Here is a 17,719-nt window from a genome sequence, read left to right on the forward strand (position 1 = left end):
GAATGGGTTGGAGGAGATTTCAGTAAATGAGGGAACATTAATAAAACCATTGTCCTGGTCTGATGAAAGCTTGTGAAGGACTGAACCAAAGAGGTGGAATTGACAGGACTCATTAGGAGTGGAGATGAAGAGAGGAACATAACTAGGATAACCCAGATGTCTGGCATGAGCGACTGGGTGATGGAGACACACATATCCCTTGGGAATCACAGATTTGGGGCAGGCAGGTAGAAGGGTTCAGTTTAGGAGATAGATTGAGTGTGAGGTGCTAAGTAGGTGATTCGGAGCTTCAGAGAATAACCTGGGTCAGAGACTTAAGAGCCATGTGCATGTAGGTAGCATTTAAAGGCCATGGGAAGGAATGAGATCACCTGGAGAATTTTCCGCTTCCTTCTTTCCCTCTTTCATTTTTGTTTCTACAGATCCTTCAACCTGTTTTTTTTCTATTCTATTTTGAAATGTATTTTTCAACCAAGTAGTCTCCAAACTACAGACACATGAACTAGTGGCAAAACCCCTGATGCATATTTTCTCTTGTTCCTCTATCTTTGCCCTGCTTCATCTTTTCCCCTGCCCACTTGGAAAGCCCTTCATTTCTGCCTCACCTCAGTGTAAATACCTACTTATGTTTATACTCAACCTCTAAAACTCAGCCAGGTTTCTCTTCCTGTGTGAAGCCTTCCCTGAAAGCCACTATGACTACCCAGACAACCTTGACAACCATGACACCACAGTCCCCTTTTCTAGTTAGTTCTTTAACTTCTGTGCCCCCTTATTATTTGTGTGCATTCTTTAGGAGTTCTCCAACTGCACACAGAGTGCCACTTGACAGCTGCTCAGTAAATGTTTGTAGAATCATTTCATCCTGGCACAGTCTCATTTATAACCTGTCTGCAGAAGAGTTTTTTCTCTATATTAGTCATAATACTTGGGAGACAGGAATAATGCCTGGGAACAAATGATCAGCTTCTATAGGGACTTGCAAATTGTGATCTGTAAGTATTTGAGAGTGTGAGGAAGAGGTATTTAAGTCATGTCTTCCTATGAATTTAGTTATTCATGAGCTCATGTACCCATCCGTCTCTCTGTGCATGCATGCACGCACGCATCCATCAGATTTGTAGTTAGTATCTGCCATGGGGTCAGCCATGGATTGGGGTGATGGAGAAAAGAGGACCACAGAGCCATAGGAGCTTCCTCACTTCTGCTGTCATTGGAAGCAGGTAAGGTCATATGTACCAGATTGGGGAAGATCTATCTCAGGCTAAAAGGTTCAGATTTGTGCCTAAAGGCAGTAGGAAACCAGTGTGTGTCTAAGCAAATGAGCAATCTGTTTGCACTTATTTGGAAGCGTGATTTTGATACAGTGTATGGTGACAGACTGGTGTCGGGGAGGATCAAGGAAGGAAAAAGATATTTAATGAAGACTTTCCATTTGCTAGTTTTTGTTCTGGATACCTTATATTAAGTTGATTTTCACAAGTTAAGCTAAATATTTCCTTTTAACAAAGGATCAAACGTGAGGTAAGTAACACATACAATGTTAACACACATACAGAAAAAAAGGCAAAGAAGAGATTCTAATTCTGGTTGTTCCCATAGCTCGTGGCCCATTCCCTGTGTGTCCCAGACTGCCTGTTGCAGTAGATCAGATGGCGAGGGCCTGCACCATAGCAGTGCAGTGGGGATAAGAAGGGGGGCCAGCTTTGAGAACTGATGGGGAAGTCTGATGAGCAGAACTTGATGATTGACGGGATAAGGGAGGTCATAGGCAGAAAGTAAGAATGGTTTCAAGATTTCAAGTTTGGGAGATGGAGCAAACGGTAATCTCACTAAGTGAGATAGAAACTTGAAGAGAAAGAGAGAATGAGTTTAGCATGGCACGTTGGTTTGGAGGTTTTTCTGCTTTTTCTGGAGAAACTACAATATGAACAGACATTAGAGACTTAAGGATGAAACAGAGTGGGATGATTTAGGATGACAAATCTAAACTACAGCAGCTGGGCAGGACTTAATCTCTTTGAGCCATCCCCAACAGAAGGGCTGTTCAGATGCAGAGTGGAGGTTTACAAGGTATGAACCAAAATATCTAGTTAAATCATAATTTTTTATTCTGATTTGATGTGGCATTGGAAATACTGACATAAAAGGTTCATTTTTGCCAGACAAGCTCAGGGTTCAGAGAATTCCTTTGCTACAAAGTCCTGGTTCTTCTAGACTCTTTAGAATCACTCTGTCATTAAGAAAAATTAACTATGTGGACACACTTGCAATAATTTTACATTATGTATCAGACTGAATAATTTGATTACACATGCAGCTGACACAAGATATTCAAGTGTAAGGATCCCTGGGTGGCTCAGCGGTTTAGCGCCGCCTTCAGCCCACGTCGTGATCCTCGAGTCCCAGGATCGAGTCCCACATCGGGCTCCCTGCATGGAGCCTGATTCTCCCTCTGCCTGAGTCTCTGCTTCTCTCTCTCCCTCTCTCTGTGTCTCTCATGAATAAATAAATAAAATCTTAAAAAAAAAGATATTCAAGTGTATTGTTAAATGAAAAAAAAAAAAACAACAAATTGCCAAACAGTACGTGTGATATTTACCTACTATTCTGTTCATCTATCCATAATGAAAGAGTGGGGTGAGTAAACTCCAGACGCTTAACCGTGGTCACCTCCTGTGTACCGATCGTGGGGAACTTTCAGTGTTTTAAGTCAAGTGCTAATTTCACTGAAATGCTGATGTTTGACATTTCTGTATTGCATGAAAAAGATTGTGCAACAAACATGTGCTCTCAGATTCTTTATAGGAAAATCACAAAGGATTTTAGAATAGAATTATTATTTACAAAATATTACCTTTTTAATATCATCATCATAACTAATGACTTGGAATAAATGAAAAATGAGTCATTTTAGGATACGTAGAAAGATAGAAGGCAATGATAATTTAAAAAGCCAAATAAGAGGGACAGGAGGCTAAATTCATCACCAGGAGTGGTGGAATGATTTGCTTGTTTTGGTAGCATTTGTAAATGCATAAACGTCGGTAATGATTTATTTTTTTCTCTGTGTCTTGCTAAGTAATAAAAAACATGCTGGCACAAGTAATCATATTTTGTTAGTTGTTTGTTTCTTTGTTTAATTGCATTTTATCTTACTGATTAGAAAATATTCATGACCCATGTGGCAAAATTCATCCTCATTAACTTAAGTTAAAGAGGTTTTATAATGAAATCCAGAAAAGTAAACATACCATTTTTTCTTCAGCTCTAAAACGAATGCTGTATGGTAACAAAGCAAAACTAACTGACCACGACAGAAAAAAGGATTGTAATTACAGAAGACATTTATCTCCATTTTTCATTCTCCTGTCATCTGTCTCAAATCAGTGAATCCTGATGAAATTCTATCCCTGTTATGCACTAAAAACCATGTCACAAAACCATTAACCAGCTCAGCTTTCACTATGAGATATCATTTTTGTTTGAACATGTTACTGAATAGATGTATTGAAGAGAATTCAGTTATTAGAAAATTCATGCGTTTTTACTTTACCTGTCCTTTCTCGTGTGCGGCTCACATAGTGCCTGGGAATTGGCAAGTTTGGAGGCTGCAAGGATTAGACTTCACAGATAGGGTTCTTTTGATACATGTTCCAGCTATCAGATTTGGACACCCCCAGTAGAAGCCCTGCTAACTAAATCTCCATTGTCAACTGGCTGCCTACTCATGTCCTTGGAGGGTTGCCAACAGGTTCTATCTCCGATTCCACTCTCAAGTGCGAGCCTGTTTTATCAAACCAGGACAGAGCCACTGCTCTTATGACTGAGAGCAATGGAAAAGCTAGAAAAAAAAAAATGGATACAATGCAAGTGCTGGCTGTGCAGGGAGAAATAACAGTCTGTTCACATTCTACAGCTTTGGGGATGTTTACTTTTCTTCTCCTGGGATATCTACCATTCTGTATCTGTGTGTTTTCTAAAGGAACTGGAAATACACCTGCATGGCTAAAGATAGCGTTCAAGGATGGGGAGGAAAGTGACCATTAACCCAGCAGCTTGGCAGTGTGGAAATAGGCTCATAGCTTCTATTGTCATATTTCTAGACAGCTGAGCAATAATAGTTATGGTTACCAGAAAGAATGTGGCTTGGACACCATTTTTGAATCTTGATATTTACTTGTTTTTTGAATTTTTATTCCTATCAAAGCAGGCACTGACTACAGCAAAATCAAATGTGTTTGGAAGCAATTGCCTGCTTTGCTACTTGTAAAGGATTGTATTATCTTGGACTTCTTGTCCATACATTTTTTTTCCTTAACTAACTAAAGTCTACATTCTTACCTTCCTAACTCCTTGATCACCATAGAAACACTTACATCTAGTGTACCGATAATTTCCTATTGGCTTCTGTGTTATAGACTGGCTAGCTTCAGCCAAAACTATATTCTCTTCTTCTTGAGGACAAATTAGATTTTTATTGCTCAGACTCCCCTTGGTATGGCTAGCTATATGGCATGTTCTCAACCAATGAAATATATATGTGAATTCTGAGTCAAGGGGGTTAAGACATGTGTGTGTCTCTTGTCTACTTGCTTCTTTCCCATTTGCTACCTGAATGCAGAGGACTTCAAGGTCTGTTAGGAGGCTGGAGTCATAAGATGGAAGGTGATTGGGTTCCAGAATGACTGTGGAAGGCCAGCGACTGATTAGGAACATCTGCATTACATTGTTACATGACCAAGAAATAAACTTTTATAGAGTAACAACAGCCCAAAAATATGTGTACGTATTATATTAGCTAGCATTGCTGTAGCTAATGTAGCTGCCATTACTCATGCAACAAATATTTATTATAGACTATGGGTCTGTTGTGTGCCAGACACTCTTTTAGAGGTTTCCATGAGCCACACATGGTGCCACATGGGAATACACAAAGACACGTTCTCTGCCTTCAATAAGATCAACTTGTCAATGGAGAGATAAGCAATTATAACACAATAAGACAATGGTTATATTGAATGTATTACAGGGGCAGAGATAGCCAGGGAGAAGAAATACTTAAGAAGGCCTAGAAAGAACAGGTGGTATGAGCATTGGTGGAAATAAGATTGGTAGGGGATAATGGATGAGAGCTAATTCCATGGGATAGAGCGGCATGAGGACATGCATGTTTGGCAATTACTAATGGCTAAGAAAGACAGAAATTTAAAGTCCCAAAAAAGAAGTGGATGGAGATGAAAATGGAGGGATGAGCTTACAAAAATCTGACTGAGTCTTATAGGCCTTACTTAAGGCATGTGGACTTTAGGCCAGGTGATGGAGGATCAACAAAGTATTTTGGTTTGGGAGTGATAGGAAGAAACTTCTATGTTAAAAGTATCTCCTTAGCTTCAACATAAGGATGGATTTCGGTATGTGTTAGCTTGGGTTCTTTTGGATGAAGCAAGGATTTCAGGGCAAGTAGTTTATTTGGGAGGTGATCTAAGGAAATACAGAGTGGGCAAATGAGATGGGGAGCAAGGGAAAGCCAATATAATGATGTAATATCAGGGTCACTGCTATGGGGATTTAGTTCCTTCATGCCTTTTGAGGAGTGAGAGGCTACTTCATTGAGCTGTATCCAGAGGGAGGCTGAAACTTCCCTCCTCTGACTTCCTGTCTCCCATTGGGTGAGCCTTGCTTTGGGGTATTAACTTCTAACCTCGGGGACTGTCTTTGCACAACAGTCCTATAGGACAGAAAGTAGAAGTTCCTAGCATATGTGTGAGATAGGACATGACCAGCAGGGTTGAGTCTGAACCTGCAGAACCACCCACCATAACTCTGGCTAAGCCATAGGTGAGCAGAAGCGATATGTAATAGGGTAGAAATGTGAGTCCAGGAGACTGGTATGAACCATTGTGATTTGCCCAGGTTATTATGTACATTTGAAGTGTGGGAATATGTTCATGGAGCCACAACTATCTATCCCTGGCATGTTTCAGGCACTTGGAATACATCAGCAAGCTTGACACAGGAAAATCGCTGTCTCATTGAGCTTTTGTTCAATGGGATTGACAGAAAATAAATAATAAACCTAAAAAGTAAGTAAATGACACACACACACATAGGAAGAACATGTTATGGAAAAAAATAAATGCAAGAGGATTGAGGGAGCTGAGGGTGAGAAGGGAGAGGGCTACAGTTTTAAATAAGCTGGTCAGAGTAGGCTTTATGAGTAGTGACATGTGAGCAAGGACCCAAAGGAGAGGAAGGAGTAAGCCATGGGATCTAACTGGAGGAGGAGCATTCCTGGCTGTGGGAATGGCAAGAGCATGGGCTCTTGTTAGGAAGGTGCCTGAGGTGTTCCATAAGCAGTAAGGAGTTTAGCATGGCCAAGCTTCAAGTAGATGAAGAAGAATTTCAAGAGATGAGAATAGAGTGGTCACTGGGGGCCAGATTATATATTGGCCTGTAGGCCATGGTATAAATGTTGGCTTTTATTCTGAGGTAAATGGAAAGTGTGGGAGTCACTTGAGACCTTCAAGAAACAATTTTGGTAGAATGGTGAGGGCAAAAGCTTGAGAATATTAAGGAAAAAAAGAGGCGCTAAAAGTGGAGACAGCAAGTATCTTCCATTCTTTGAATGAGTCTTGGTGCAAAATGGAGCAAAGAAATAGAATATATGGTGCAAAAAGCAAGGTCAAGAATAATTTTTTTTTCCTCCTTAAGAAGACTCAAATTTGTTTCCTTCTCCTCCTTATTTCACTCTCTTGGCATACTGGGATGAAGGAAGCTGCGGGTCAGTGCCCAGAGTGCTGGTTAAAGGATGAAAACGGGCCATCTCTTTTGTCCCAGTCTATTCTGTCAAAAATCCTACTGGGCCTGGCTTTAAAAACATAGAATCTAACCTCTTCTTCCCATTGCACTTTGGGTAAATTATATATAAAATATAAATTTAAAAAATATGGACTTCCTCGCCCATTTCCTTTATCTCCAAGGTAGCAGAATACCTCCCAATACCCTGACTGCCTTGGCAGACACCAGCACGCAGGACACACAAGCATGGTATGCACTGGGTGTTCCTGCACATCACACAAGCATAGGTTTGAAATTGGTTTGCATAGTTAGACTTGTTTTCTGGTGTTTCTGCTTTTCACCATAAGAATGTGCCTCAGGGAGCCACTGGCCCAAGGATAGCCAGAGATGCGTGGAATAGATCCGGGCTTGAAGGCAAGCCCGGTCCAAGTCGGCTGAACATCAATCAACTTGCACACGTGTGAGAGGGGAAAAAAAATAATTGCTTTGGAGTGGTGATCTGTAAGATGATTGTGGCAATAGCTGAGAGATCTTGTACTTACCACCTATGAATATAACAACTTGTATGTAACCTCTATCTAGGAAACATATTCTGTTTGCTGTCTGCATCCCTTCACTAGACTGTAGACTCCAGTGTGAGGCTGACACCAATTCCAAAGTGTGCTCTTTAACACCTCAAGTAATGAACTCAGTTCTCTGTGGACATTGACCGGCGTCTCACAGATTCAACTCAATTCTGTTACTATTTATCTGGAGATAATCAGATTTTACAGGCTAAGGGCTCAGTCCCACAAGACTGCCCCCTCTCAACACCACTGACAAATCCAGGTTGTCACCTGTGCTTCCTGACTGGCTATCAATCGCAGGTTCCCACGCCTTCCTCCTTCACTTTGATTAATTTGCTACAGCGGCTCACCAAACTCAGCCCATTTACTCACCAGATTACCAGCTTATTACGAAGGGTATTCAAAGGATATGAACCAACAGCTAGAAGAAGTGACACATTGGGTGAGGTCCCAAATACAAAAGCTTCTGTCCCCGTGGAGCTTGGGACCCAGCATGTCAGCATGTGGACGTATTTTGGTTCACCAACCTGGAAGTGCTCAGAACCCTGACCTTTTGGGTATTTACAGAGGCTTTATTACAGAGGCGTGATTGATTAACTCACCGGCCATTGGTGATTTATTCAACCTCAGATCCCTCTCTCCTCCCAGAGGGAGGCACTGACAGTTCCAATCCTCTAATCATGAGGTTGGTTCTCTTGCCAACCAGTCCCCATCCTTAAGTGCGATCCCAAAGTCATCTCATTAATAGAACAAAATACATCTTTACCACTCTCATCACTTACAAAATTCCAAGAGTTTTAGTTCTGTGCCAGAAGCAGGATAAAGACCAAATATATATATTTCTTATTATAATCACATCAGCCCATCATGATAGCAGGAGACATATTCAAATATCTATTTCAAGTACCTAGAATAGTTTCTGGAACATAGATATTGGTTGAATGAATGCAATATAGCTGTTGATCCTTTGTTAATATAGACTGGAGACCTGACTGATTAATCACTGCTTCCAAGGTTTAGACTTCTGGGTCCAAATTTCTGAAGGATACACACATTCATATTTTTCCCTGACTTACTGGCTCTACATATGCACAGTGCTGGTAACAGTGCATAATGATGAAATAACTGGTAATATTTTTCTCACAAGTTATAAAAATATTTTATTTGGATTTTGTGAATTTGCCAGAAAGTCAAAGACAGTTGCTTATATTATACTTAAAATTTTCTCTATGACCCTTTTTAGTTTTGTGATTACTGAAGAAGATGTTCAGATGGCATCATTTCAGAGTGTTGGTTCTGAACGATTTAATATAGGTTGATAAGCTGGAGCCCCACAACAGCAACCCATAAAGCACAGGTGTTCCCCTTGAAACAGTACAGTCTTCTAGCAGCCACTGTTTGCAAGGCTTTAATAAGTATTAACTTTGGAATTGAAAGGTGAGGGCAGTAAAAGCAAAGTTAAGCCTTGAAATAAAGATTTGTTTGAAATCAAAGAGTTTCTCGTGGACCAAATGGCACGGATACAGATGTGTGTCTCCTTCTGAGGCCCTGTTTATGCTGTCTTGGTGTGGAAAACGTATCCTAAACCTTCTTGGCAGCCAGCCTAATAGAAGCTGGGGCTCAGGTGGAGCAACCATCTGTTTTACCAGTAGCTGATCTCAGATTGACATTCTTCTGAGGTGAAGCCCCAAGCAGTCGTGATGCTGCAAAACTACTCAACTCTCTTATTTCAGATTTTTGGGCAGAGAGAGAAATACCATTTCTCTGTAAGAGCCTGTATTTAAGTTGAAATGTAGCCTTAATGTCTGTCTTGGAAAGATCATACCTTCTTAAATACGGTTCTATCCAATTCAAACTCTGCATTGTAGAGTTTGGCAGCAGAACCCCTCCTGGGGCTTGAAGGCTTTGCAGATTCAGAACTTGCTACCTGTTCCATGGGGAGGTTTTCAGCCAGGAGAGACATGGATGTTTAATGTTGTCCTTGGCTGACTGTGGTACTAACCCCCCTCTCCAGGAGAAGGTCAAAAAAGCAAGTCAGGCAGCACAGAAAAGATGGGGGTACGAGCACAGGGACAGCACCTGGATGCAGCTAGGATGGAATTCGCGATAGAGGAGGAAGGTGGGACTCAATCTGATGGTGGTAATTTGCATCCCCCCCCCTTTTTAAATCTTCATCTAAATCAAACCTTACATGTAAAACAAAATTCTGCTTTGCAATCACTTTTAAAGATGGCAGCATTCCTTCATTACCACAACCCGAGCCTCTGGGTCAGCCCGTGGCCCAGTCTGTCCAAACCAAGGGACATTATGGGTCTCACTGATCCTAGTTCTTCATATTCACTTTGTAAATTCAGAGTAGGAATTAGGAAAGAAAAGGATTGTGTTCTGGGTAAGGATGGCTGAAAAGGCCTGCTTTAGAACCTCGCTTTATCTTGGACCACCTGCCAGGTGCTTATTGAATCCCAGAGATAGGCCCTACCAGATGAGGGCGGGCTGTGGCAACAGCACCACTGTGCCTATTAAGGGGGCCATCCAGAGAGGTGCTCCCTACCGTGGCTCAGACTTGACAAGGAGATGGCACCGGACCTTTGCACAGTAGCTCCCATGTGGCCACTTCTACTGGGGTTGGGGAGCGTGACCTCTTAGGATCCTGCAAGAGTCGGCCCAAAGAAGGATGTGCCCCAACCAGCGATTATAGTGAGTACAGCCATTTGCCCTATAACATGGCATATGCGTTCCTAAGAAAATAATCAATGTATGGTGGAATTTTCACTCCAAAAATAACAGGGCTTATGAGAAAGAGCTGGGGCAGGAAACTCAAACCTTGTACTGTCTTGTGATAAAATTACCACAGTTTTAAACATAAGTTCCTAATAAACATTATAGTAAATATAGAATGTTGTTTTGAGGGGCGCCTGGGTGGTTCAGTCGGTTAAGCGTCTGCCTTTGGCTCAAGTCATGATCTCGGGGTTCTGGGATCAAGTCGTGTGTTGAGGCTCCTGCTGAGCGGGAAGCCTGCCTCTCCCTCAGCCCGCCCACCCACTGCTTGTGCTCACAAATAAAATCTTTAAAAAAAAGGAACGTTGTTTTGACAAGACATGAAATTTGCTTAGTGGAGGTGTTTATAGTGAGGACTTGTGGCTTTTGAACTACGGAAAATACATAAAAGGAAGATTCAAGTTTTTCGAATGAAATGAGATACCGGATGGTAGACGCCTGTGGTTTTTTCCTGGTTTTCATTCCCCTAAATTAGCTTAAAACAGAAATCAACTTTTCTTGTTTTGTTAGTTTCCCCCTCTCCTCAAGAAGCTGTACAGCCCCAAAGGAGATGAGATGACACCAAGTGCTGTCATACTGCATCAGATTTGGGGTTATCTTCAACTCATGGCAAATGAGTGCTTTTCAGTGTTCAGTTGCCCAGGAAACAGGTGATTCTTGGGAAGTTAAGATTAAGCTCTTGTGGGGATCCCTGGGTGGCTCAGCAGTTTGGCGCCTGCCTTTGGCCCAGGGTGCGATCCTGGAGACCCGAGATCAAGTCCCACATCGGGCTCCTTGCATGGAGCCTGCTTCTTCCTCTGCCTGTCTCTGCCTCTCTCTCTTTCATGAATAAACAAAATCTTAAAAAATTAAAGCTCTTCTTGTTTTCAGTGTTGTCTCTACATCCCCCAGTGTGCTCACTGAAGGCCGACTGACTACAGCAATAGCACACTTCCTCTTGTTTCAGGGCTTTGCAGTCCTGAAGGCTTTTTCTTTTTTTCTTTGCTATTTCTTACTAGGACACTTGCCTGCGTTTTACTGAGAAAATGCAGTAGGCAATACAATGTACTTGGGGAAAACTGAGAGAGGTGTTTCATATTATTCTACCGTAGCTCATTATGTGCAGCTGGATGGTGTTTTTCATATTTACCTGGTGTTAATCGTGCGAAACTGCATATGAGCAAATATAATTTTAGTTTCAGTGATTAGATTCCTTGTTTATCTGCAGTAATTTGCACATTACAGGTACACATAGCTATTAGAGATACACACACACACATAGTTGTCTTTCCTTCCCACAGGGTTTTTTTTTTTTTTTTAAGGTTTTTAATTTATTTATTTATGAGAGACACAGAGAGAGGCAGAGAGAGAGGCAAAGACAGGAGAAGCAGGCTCCATGCAAGGAGCCCGATACGGGACTTGATCATGGGACTCCGGGATTACATCCTGAGCAAAGGCAGACACTCAACCACTGAGCCCCCCAAGCATCCCTCTTCCCATAGGATTTTTGAAATAATTAAGGTTTCCTTCTTTTTCTCTAAAAACTCTTATTTTTTTTAAGTTCTCTTTTGTTTCTTCTATTCATTTCATTCAGGACTTCAGTAGGAGCTACGATGCCAATAGTCTGGCTTGTCTTCCTCCCTGAGATTACTGGGTCCCCTACAGCGAGTTGGGATTTTTGTTTGGCTACTTGTGGTTGTGCTTCCTTAGGAATATGTACAGGTCAGGCTGTTAGAGCCTCGAGCCCACGGCAAAAGGGCAAGTAGAGCAAGGTCTAATAGATTCTGCTTCAGAAGGCCATTTGCTGAGTGCAAAAGCCTCTCTGCTCTCGTTCTCTCCATATGCAAAATGGAGTTAGCGGCTAACAGGAAGGAGGAGCAACTCAGTCCACCGGTATAGCCTTTGTTGAGGTCTCTCTGCTTCCACGCGGGGCGCTCTCAGCAAGTGAGAGAGAGGCTTACGGTGATCAGTGTCCATATTCTTACTGATTATTAATATGAGGATGACTGGGCTCGACGTTATCATAGAGCATGTTGCTATGATCTCATTTCTTTAATTCTTGCAGTTTTGTTAGGAACCAGGGCTTTCTTCAGTGAGCCTTTCTCAACCAAGAAATAGGTGCCAGGCATTGTTTTAGGTGTTCAGGATGCACCAAATTTCGTCTCTATTAAAGCTACTGCAGCAGGAGCTGGAGGCTTATTTCGTATTGACTCACACCTACAGTCACCACATCACAGGGAAGGGGTAGGGGTGGATCTTCCTTTTGGTCCAAGTTTAAAATATAACTGCCGCTTCCTTGTGAATGGTAGCTGTGGAACCATCAGGGTATGCTTGCTGTATTATAGAATTTGTGAGGAACGCCTGGGTGGCTCAGCAGTTGAGCATTTGGCCCAGGGCGTGATCCTAGGATCCAGGATCGAGTTTCACATCAGGCTTCTTGCAGGGAGCCTGCTTCTCCCTCAGCCTATGTCTCTGCTTCTCTCTCTCTCTCTCTCGCTGTGTCTCTCATGAATAAATAAATAAAATTAAAAAAAAAAAGAATTTGTGATACATCAACATAAACACTCACTTCTCCAGCTAGCAGTGGCCAAGTCCATGGGCCTTTGGACCAGGCTGCCTGGACTCAAATCCTGAGGACCACTCAGCAGTTCAGTTCTGTGACCCTGGTCAGGTACCTCACTGCTACTTCAGCATCTGTTTTTAACAGGGAGGATTACATTATGTACATTATAGGGTTGCTGTATGGATTAAGTGAATTTATATAAAGCTGTTGTGTTTGGTACTTTGGCAGATGCTTACTAGAGATACTTCATCTTTAATTTTAGTTACCGTCCTCCCCTACACATACTTACATCACAGCTCATACACAGTTCATATCCACGTCTGACCCCCAAGTGCACTAATTTTTTTTTTAAAGATTTTATTTATTCATTCACGAGAGACCCAGAGAGACAGAGAGAAATGCAGAGACACAGGCAGTGAGAGAAGCAGGCTCCATGCAGGGAGCCCGACATGGGACTTGATCCCAGGTCTCTAGGATCACGCCCTGGGCCAAAGAGGGTGCTAAACCGCTGAGCCACCCAGGCTGCTCCCAAGTGCCCTTATTCACATGTCCGTCTACAGCTCCTTTCCACTCGGCAGAAGACTGTATACTCTTTGGTGCGGCAAGAGGTGCTGGGGAAGACACATGTGATTTCTGTATTCCCAACACCTGGCACTGCCTGACAAATACAGGTTTGCTGAATGAATGGGAAAGGTGGTCTGAAACCCACTCCTTGAATGGCTCCGGCAAGATAAGAAAAACAAACTTCCACAAAAATGTCCAAATATGATGGCTCAGCATCTTAATTTCTAAAGAAGAGATTCTGCTAGGGATATTTATCTCAGTAGTTCAATTTAAGTCCCCAGCAAAAAAGTGATTAGGAGCCAATGGGAGAAGACATGAAGACATAGTGCAAGGATCTGCAAATGGCACCACAGGCAGGGCGGTGAGATTTCTGGGGAGCAGACATTATTTTGGTGTCATGGAGACCAAGAGGCTAGATGGCAAAAAGGGGACTGTACTTTGTAAATACCTCAGGGCAAACTTTACCCTTCTGAGCTGGAAGGATGAATGTAGGATGGGAGGTTAATAAAATAATCATTGAAAGGAAAAGTGAAGATAGGGCTTGTTTGCCCAGGGGCCAGAATACTGATTGAGGAACCTGAGGGAATCTATGTGGGATATGCACATGTTGGCAACTTAATTGCAGTGTTACCTAGGGTTTGTTTTTTCGTTAAATGACAAATCGAACAGTTAAACAAGAAAGCAATTTTATTCTTTCATCACTTACAACACTCAAATTGGACTACATAATAAAATAATCATATAAAATAATGTATTTTATTGCAATTTCCTATTGAAGGAGTATCCCCTCCTGACCTTTGTCCACAAGCTTTCAGTGTCCATGACAAGTTCCTTGTCAAAATGCAGTGGATGTCTCACTCTGCTTGTAGCTTGGGAGAGACTCATTAAGAAGCTCCAGTCACCACATGGCTATTTCCCGCCATTTTCATTCTCCTAGAGTCGATAATCTTCAGGTCTGAAAGACAAAATCAACATTTATTTATGAATCATCATTTTCTCCTGCCTGATGAAAGAAGGCTTATTTTTCAATTTAAAATGAAAGTAACAGGAATCCCTGGATGGCTCAGTGGTTTAGCATCTGCCTTTGGCCCAGGACGTGATCCTGGAGTCCCGGGATCGAGTCCCACATCAGGCTCCCTGCATGGAGCCTGCTTCTCCCTCTGCCTGTGTCTCTGCCTCTCTCTGTCTTTCATGAGTAAATAAAATAAAATCTTAAAACAAAATAAAATGAAAGTAACTGTTTGAGAAATTATCTACAAATGTTAGATTGTTGGTGAAAAACACTAAAGCCAAATCATCATGAAGCAACAATTCCCAAACTCTTTTAAGAACATAAATGTAGGCTGTCTGTGCCTATGCATGAATCAACTTAAAAACTTGAATTCAATTTCTATTGAAATTTAAATATACTTTCTTAAAGACCTTTTCACAGAAAGGACGGTTATGATCTTTAAAAATGCATATAAGGTATATGGATTTACCTAATCAAGATGATTTTTGAATGAGTAATTTCTCTATTTATATTATATATATATTTTTCAAAGATTTTATTTATTTATTCATGAGAGACACAGAGAGAGAGAGAGGCAGAGACACAGGCAGAGGGAGAAGCAGACTCCCCGTGGGAAGCCCAATGCAGGACTCAATCCCAGGACCCCAGGATCATGACCTGAGCCAAAGGCATATGCTCAACGGCTGAGCCACCCAGGTGTCCCCCTATTTATATTATTTTATCATGCTACATTTTTCACTATGATACATATACAAAATAAATGTAAAACACTAGCCTTTGCTATTTTAATTATATACAAACTGGCCTTTTCCTCATTCATGCATTTATAGGATTAATCATATCTGAAAGTTACTTCCAGTAGTAAACTAAAAAAAACAACAACACGTTTTTTAGGGCAATATTCAATCATAACAAGTGGAGAAAATGAATAGGAAATAACAAAATGCAAAAAATGTTAAAGTGTCCTTTTATTTTTTCCATAGGTGTATTTGTAGGTTTTGAGCTCACATGGAATTTTCAGAAGTTCCTAATCCGTAAACTAAATAGATATTTTTGAAACAGCTGTAAAAATATTAGATAGTTTGAGTTCCTTTAGAAAATAGATGAACTCTGTTTGCCCCGAAATAACTTATCTAGTCCCTTTCTACATTTACAGCATGTTTTCTTAAACAAAATACTCACAAGATACCAGATTGCTCAGCTATGAAGACCAACAGTCTAGTGGCTGAGTAAATAAACTACATTACAATTTAAAGTTATTATTTAGCTCTGAGGAACACAGGCACTGATCTGGGAAACCAGCCAAATATGCTTCACCATATCAGCCATTCTATGACAACAAGAAGAGAAACTGCAGAAATTTGTCACTGTTTTTGAAATCTCCTTCCAAACGTAAAAACTGCATCCAAAGTCTAGGAAATAACAGCGCAGCATGGTCCGAGAGCCTGAACCACGCTCTTTGGAGCATGGCTCCAAAGGGCATCCTTTTCATCCTTCTCTGCATAACAGCAGTTCATTTCAAGAAACCACTTATTCTCCTATCCAGCTGGTTCATATAATTAATGACTAATGGGTGGTGGTGATGCACTCAGAAAGAAATCTTCTAAGCTAAGGTCCTAACAAGGAGTCTCTGCAATTCCACTCAATAAAACTAAACATGATTAGTCATAGTCTAGTTGTTTCTAAAAATTATTAAGTAACAATGAGATGACAAAAGGACCTTTTAGTGGGATTTATAAGTAAAATTGGAAATGTGTATGAAGGGTGTAATCTGTAAGTATGTAGGTAGTGACCTGAAAGCTATGGGGGGCAGGTGGCTAATAAAGACAAATTTGTTTCAAGAGGATTTTTTTGATGGGAAGTGAGGAGGCTATAGCAGTGATGAGTGAGAAGAAAGGACAGGTTCAGGATTTAAGAGGCAGAAAGTGCCATGTTGGTGGGGAGAGGGTGAGAAGAGGGGAGAGAGAGAGGACTAGGGAGCTGGAGGAAAGAGTTACTAAAAAATGATTCTGGGATGATGCCTGATTTTCAGCTGGAAGACCTCCATGAATGCCAATGCTACTGATCTTTTCAGGATAGGGAATACAGGCAGAGGAACAGATTGGAAGGGAAGGATCTTGGTTTTTGAATATGTTGAGGTCTGGACATGACAGGTAGCTAGCAATTAAGATTTGGAGTTTAGGAGAAAGGGGGCAAAGGGGAAGACATGTCAGAGTCTCTACCTTCTTTTCCATCCCGCTTCCACCTAGGCCCTGCCTAAAAAAATCTTCAGTAGTCCTTCACTGCTTTGTCAAAATACAAACACCCTGGAAATCAATATATAACCCTCCACGACATGGCCTCAGCTAACATTTGAGTTACTTTTTCTACAGCCCATCTTTTTACATATTGGTCCCATTAGAATACTTGCTATTTTGGGGGGTTTCTCTTGAAGATTTTACTTCAGAGAGAGAGAGAGAGAGAGAATGCATGTGCGCATACACACACACACACACACACACACACACACGCATGGGGGTGAGGGGAAAGGGAGAAACAGACTCCCCGCTGAGCAGAGGGCACACTGCAGGGCTAGATCCCAGGACCCTAGGATAATGACCTGAGTGGAAGGCACATGCTTAACCCCCTGAGCCACCCAGGTGCCCTGCACTACTTGCTATTACTCAGATAAAAACTTCCCCAACTCTGGACTTGGGTACTTGAACTTTGCTCTGCCTGGCAGACTTGACTAACCCTTCAAATTCAACTAATCACATAATCTGGGAAGCCCTCCACAACCTTTCTTTCTAATTTAGGGCTCCTCTTTCTGAGATTGCCAAAGAATATCATGCACACCTCTATTTCCGTGTTTCTCAAATTATACTTGTCTTTACTTATGCAAATATTTATGTAAGATGTGCTGAATGCTTATTAGATGCCACAAAGTATACTATTTCACATGTATTATCTCATTTTATTCTCTTAATTACATTGTGAGAAAGACAATTTTATCAATCCCATTTTATGGAGGACAATACTGAGGCTCAGAGAAGCTGGTAACTGCCCTAAGGATACACAGTTAGGAAGTGGGTGGTAGGGACCTAGTGCAGACTTTCTGACTGCAAGTGCCTACATGTACCATTTTATTCTATGTGACTTCTTTTAGGCTGTTGGTTCCTTTGAAGGCAAGGTCCCAATATAACTGCATTTATGCTTTCAGCAATTAGCATGGTGCCCAGCATATAGTGGATACCTGTAAGATATGTCATTACAGTACAGTGGCTGCCTTCAAAATGCCATTTTGTTTTACAAACTCATCCTTTTTTTTTTTTTTTTTTTTTACTGAACTTAACAGGCTCTTTATTGGGTGGGTAATTAGCTTCCAGAAAGGGAAGACAGTATCTTGGCCAAGGGACTAGGTACTTTAGATGCTGTCTGGCATAGCCATGAACATCAACTTATAATGGAGGCAATTAA

The 17,719-nt window shown here is 41.4% G+C and overlaps 1 protein-coding gene across 2 annotated transcripts in view; it reads right to left on the reverse strand.

Annotated features, from left to right (window-relative positions):
* Window positions 1-13,922: 13,922 nt before the first annotated feature.
* The window catches only part of MRPL13 (mitochondrial ribosomal protein L13), a 47,479-nt gene continuing 43,682 nt past the window's right edge, over window positions 13,923-17,719 (reverse strand). The window contains exon 7 of one of the 2 annotated variants that reach the window (XM_038555423.1): window positions 13,923-14,206. In XM_038555423.1, the coding sequence (XP_038411351.1) occupies window positions 14,185-14,206 (22 nt within the window). In that variant the 3' untranslated portion in view covers window positions 13,923-14,184. The remainder of the gene's footprint in view (window positions 14,207-17,719) is intronic. The other variant, XM_038555421.1, reaches the window with a different exon arrangement.

The sequence above is a fragment of the Canis lupus genome, chromosome 13 (genome assembly GCF_011100685.1).
Source record: "Canis lupus familiaris isolate Mischka breed German Shepherd chromosome 13, alternate assembly UU_Cfam_GSD_1.0, whole genome shotgun sequence".
Taxonomy (NCBI): Eukaryota; Metazoa; Chordata; class Mammalia; order Carnivora; family Canidae; genus Canis; species Canis lupus.